Source organism: Anolis carolinensis, chromosome 1 (genome assembly GCF_035594765.1).
Source record: "Anolis carolinensis isolate JA03-04 chromosome 1, rAnoCar3.1.pri, whole genome shotgun sequence".
Taxonomy (NCBI): Eukaryota; Metazoa; Chordata; class Lepidosauria; order Squamata; family Dactyloidae; genus Anolis; species Anolis carolinensis.
In genome coordinates, this window is record NC_085841.1 from 83,097,150 (window position 1) to 83,102,065 (window position 4,916).

The 4,916-nt window shown below is 48.5% G+C and overlaps 1 protein-coding gene across 1 annotated transcript; it reads left to right on the forward strand.

Moving 5' to 3' along the window:
- The first annotated feature begins 1,448 nt into the window (after positions 1-1,448).
- cited2 (Cbp/p300 interacting transactivator with Glu/Asp rich carboxy-terminal domain 2) lies at positions 1,449-4,458 on the forward strand. Its single transcript, XM_062978061.1, has 2 exons — positions 1,449-1,745; positions 2,429-4,458. Exon 2 carries the CDS (start codon positions 2,436-2,438, stop codon positions 3,153-3,155), a length of 720 nt encoding a protein of 239 aa, XP_062834131.1. The 5' UTR covers positions 1,449-1,745; positions 2,429-2,435; the 3' UTR covers positions 3,156-4,458.
- The last annotated feature ends 458 nt before the right edge of the window (positions 4,459-4,916 follow it).

Sequence of the window (4,916 nt, forward strand, 5' to 3'; positions counted from 1 at the left end):
AATGTCCACACGGCACACGCACGCACTGGGCGGGGGGGGGGGGCTGTTTATTACAAGGGGGAAGGGAAAGCGAGGATCTTTGGAGCGAGGCTGGCGGAGTTTGTTTGCCTAGCAAAGAGACGCCTCTTTTCGAGTGCCAAAGCTTGCCCGGAGAGGTGAGCGCAAACTCTCCACGCCACCCCGAAAGCGTGGCTTGGATCAGTGAGCGGCGCCTGACAGGGACTGGATCTCCACTGCCCTGTGAACCTGTACGCAGAGCAAGTGGCCGTATATAGCATAGGTGCAGGCTTTCTTGGGTGCCTAGAAACGCCTCCGGGGACGGGAACAGGCGGGTGCTTGGTGCGCCTTGGCGCTCTCCCTCCGAGGCTCTCCATTGCCATTGTGCAGCAGGAGGAGGAGGGGGCCAGGAAAACACACCCCGGAATTACTTCAGGCTGTGTTACAGCCAGCTTCTCTCCCTCTTTCCTCCGAGGGGGAACTTGGCGACCATCTGGTGTGTTAGGTTGTGTGTGTTTCATACACAAAGAGAAATGGTGGCAATCCCTACATAAGGAGGGGGAGTGCAAAGGTACCCCAAAACAAAGTTGCTGTGAGTTTTCCGAACTGTGGCCATGTCTCAGAAGCATTCTCTGCTGACGTTTCGCCCACATCAATGGCAGGCATCCTCAGAGGTTGTGAGGTCTGTTGGCAACTAGGCAAGTGGGGTTTATATATCTGTGGAAAGTCCAGAGTGGGAGAAAGAACTATTTGGGCCCTTCCACACAGCCCTATATCCCATAATATCCGCTTTGAACTGTGTTATCTAAGTCCACACTCGGATAATGTGGGATTTTCTGCCTTGATATTCTGGGACATAGGGCTGTGTGGAAGGGCCCTCTGTCTGTTGGAGGCAAGTGTGAATGTTGCAGCTGGCCAGCTTGGTTAGTATTGAATAGCCTTGCAGCTTCAAAGCCTGTCTTCTTCCTGCCTGGGTGCTGCTTCCTGCCCTGAAACTCTTCCAAACCTTGGTTTGTTTGTTTTCCTCAGGGGCCACTTGAGAAACTGCAAGTCGCTTCTGGTGTGAGAGAATTGGCCGTCTGCAAGGACGTTACCCAGGGGGACGCCTGGATGTTTGATGTTTTGACCAAACCCTGGCGAATTACTTACAAAGCTTGGCGCGCCGGTCAGGGCTTTCTCCTATTGCATGTTGTGAAGGTGACTGTGGATTGTGGGACCTTGGGTGTCAGGGAGGGGGGGAAGGAAGGAAGGAAAGCCCCTTGTGCTGCTCCCCCCCCCTCTCTCTGTCCCGGGCCAAACCCCGGGGGCCAAACCCGCGCGCGACGGACCCCGCTCCCTGGCAGGCGCTTTCTTGCTTGGTGGCCTTCCCGTTCCGCCGGGGCTGGCTCCAGGTTTTGCTTCTGCTTCGCCTGTTCGGGCTTTCGCTCCTCCCTTTGGAAAGCCTATATCAGCCGCGGCCAAAGCAGGGGAAGGAACACAGCGCATTGTTGGCGAGGAGAGGAAAGCTACGGCTGGGAATCGGGCTGCGCGGCGGCAGCAGCAGCAGCAGCAGCAACAACAACAGCAGGAGCTGCAGTTGGAATTGCAATCTTTTATTATATTTTTTTGCATCGTTCTAGCCCGTGCAAGGAAGAGGCGAAGGAGAAGAGTTTGCTCTATGCTGGGAGAGCTTTGTTGACTGGGTTTTGTCTCCCTCCCCTTCCCCTGCGGGATCGGCTCGGAGCAAAAGAAGAAAGAGAGGGCGCGAGGTGAGTGCGTTTGCCTGGCGAGAGAGGGAGAGGAGGAGGAAGACGAAGGGGAAGGTGTCCTTTTCCCGGCCGGAGAGGGAAAAGGACACATTGGAGGGTGAGGGGCTGGGGGTCGGCAGAGGGTTTCCAGCCAGACCTCCTTAATCCACTTAGGCGCCTCTCCCAAGCAATCCTTGCTAATTCCCAAAGTTGTTGACAAGGGGAGAAGAGAGAAGGTCGGGCAGGCTGGAGGCATCTGCCCTTCCTTCTTATGCAAGGTTGTGTTATGACATCCTTCAGATAATGTATTTTGAATGGATCCGCCTCGCCAACGCCAAGGGGGGGGGGGGGTTACAGTTGCCCATTTGGGCTGAGAGAGAAAGGGGTGTGTAGGGTGGACGGGGGGGGGCGGATTGCATGGTGGGTTTGGTTTGGTTCTTGGGGGGGGGGGTGTATGCAGGAGCTGGGCTGGAGCTTTCCTTCCCTTTTACCTTGCACAACCTAAAGAAAGAAAGCCCCAACCTGGCTTATCCGTGTCCGAAACATCTCCATGGAAAGGAAAGGCATTTTTCCGGGTGGGTGTGGGTGGCGTGCTGGCAGGGCTGTTTCAGATGGCCTCCTCCAGAGAGACTGAGGCGCTGGTGGTCAAACTGTTTATCTCTTCTCTCTTTCTCTCCTCTCTCTGTAAACATTAACTTTGAAAGGCTGGCAATGGCAGACCACATGATGGCCATGAATCATGGGCGCTTCCCCGACGGGACCAATGGGATGCATCACCACCCGGCGCATCGAATGGGCATGGGCCAGTTCCCGACCCACCACCATCAGCAGCAGCAGCAGCATGCCTTCAGTGCCTTGATGAGCGACCACATACACTACGGCGGTGGGAATATGAGTGCAAACGCGGGGATCCGGCAGCACGCCATGGGGCCTGGGAATGTCAGTGGTGGGCATCCGCCGGGCCCTATGCCCCCCACGGCGAGGTTTAGCAATTCTCAGTTCATGGCTCCGACGGTGGCTCCCCAAGCTGGGCCCTTGACGGCCAGCATGCAGTTGCAAAAGCTCAACAATCAGTACTTCAGCCACCACCCCTACCCTCACAACCACTACATGCCGGACATGCACCCTGCCAGCCATCAGCTTAATGGAGCTAACCAGCATTTTAGGGACTGCAACCCGAAGCACAGCAACACCAGCGGCAGCACCAGCAGTGGCGCTGTGCCCACCTCGGTGCCCCACGTCCCTGCAGCAATGCTGCCGCCCAATGTCATAGACACTGACTTCATAGACGAGGAAGTCCTTATGTCTTTAGTGGTGGAAATGGGCTTGGATCGTATCAAGGAGCTGCCTGAGCTCTGGTTGGGACAGAATGAGTTTGATTTCATGACAGACTTTGTTTGCAAACAGCAATCCAGCCGAGTGAGCTGCTGACTTCTCGTGGAAACAGCAGAACACAGAAAGAAGGACTTTTTTAATCTGTATGAATGAAAACATTCCCTCTCGAACACAGTATTTCAAAGGCTGTTAGGAGCTTGACTACCTGGGAAGCAGAGTAAATGACAAACGTGTATAATTTCCCCCCTTTTTAATTTGCTGCCACATTTTTTAAAAACTCCCATTTCTTCCCTCCCTTCCCTAGGAATAATTTAAACTGATTGAGTCTTTAGCATTTCCCTTTTTTCTCCTTTCTGTGGTCCGTTTTCTTCTTCTCTGGTAACTTACCAATGGTTTCAATTATTAGATATATTGGCAAAATGCTTAAATCTTGTGGATTTTCTGTAGGCTATCATTTCAGAGGATTAGAACTACAGTCAAATTCCGACAAAAATGCTACATTAGTTGGTTGCATGAACTTCAGGGTAGATTCCTGCACAAATACTGCCCTCTTGCTTTGTTTTTAACTATGCATTGCCGTGATGCTAATTTTTTGAGTCTGCTAACCTGGAAGCTTAACAAATGTGGGCCAAACCCTTCCTGATTAGGAAAAAAATAATAGTTACTTAAACTCTGCTGTTCTTGGAAATCCCCCCACCCCCATCTGTACAGACAATATAGTGTGATTCAAATGGTCTCTTAATTGTTGGGAAAATACTTCACTGGTTCTTATTTTCTTTTAATTCTGGTCCTTTCTTCATCATATTTTTCTTCTGGCATTGTGCTTACGTACCTTTTTAGCATATGGGGGAGAAATTACTGTGTTGAAAGCTTTTTAGAAATTTGACAGTATTTTTGTACAATTTTTTTAGGAGATACTTGTTAATTTATTTTTATTTTTATTTGCCAAGATCAATAAAAAGTTAAGAAATTTTTATTTCCCCACCCACCCCCCTAGATCTCAACTACCTGGATTATTTTCTGGTCTCTCCCCCCCCCCCCCCACCCACTAACCCACCCGCCCCAACTTCCACACACATGTTTTAATCCATATAACCCATTTAACTTGTTGAACTGTTGGGTTGTGTGAAACTTTCTGAAGGAAAATCTACTTGGCACCATTGTTTGCTCTATGTCACAATCAGTGCAGAAGGTAAAAAGGATTTAAGCCTAATTATGACATCCAGTCTCATAAGTAACATTGTAACATGCCTGTGTGATTTTATCAAAAAGTGGAGAATTGCCAAGAGGCAACAACTTTGTGATTTGCCAACTTACTTGCTTTTAAATGTAGTTGTCCAGAATTATGATGCATAAAGTATTTATTCTATTTATCTATTAAACTTTAATTTTATAAATACTCTCATTTATCTTATCTATGGAAGACTTGGTTCATTATGTAAATGTATTTCCTGTTAGACAGAAAGGTTGTGTAAACACAAAAACACTACAGAATTTGTATCATTCATTTCTTGTATACATCATAAAAATGAGCTTAGCAAATAATATAAAAAAACACTGCACATAATTGAAATCCATGAGGTTTTATTAGGGACAGATGGGAGCAAAAAAGATGGGAAGCAGAACTCTGGTGTTGGTGGAAAATATTTTGTTTGGCAAAGTTGAACCAGTTTTATCGTTTAGAATATGAGCACTGATTCTGAAAATGGACAACATTCATGTTTTGGCATGGGAAAGCAGGGAAATGTTTATATTATAGCAGGATCATGGTTTATTTGATCTTGCTTTCATTGGAGTGAAGTAGTATATTTAAATACTAACACGAGTAAAGATCAGATATTTCAATCTGATCAAATG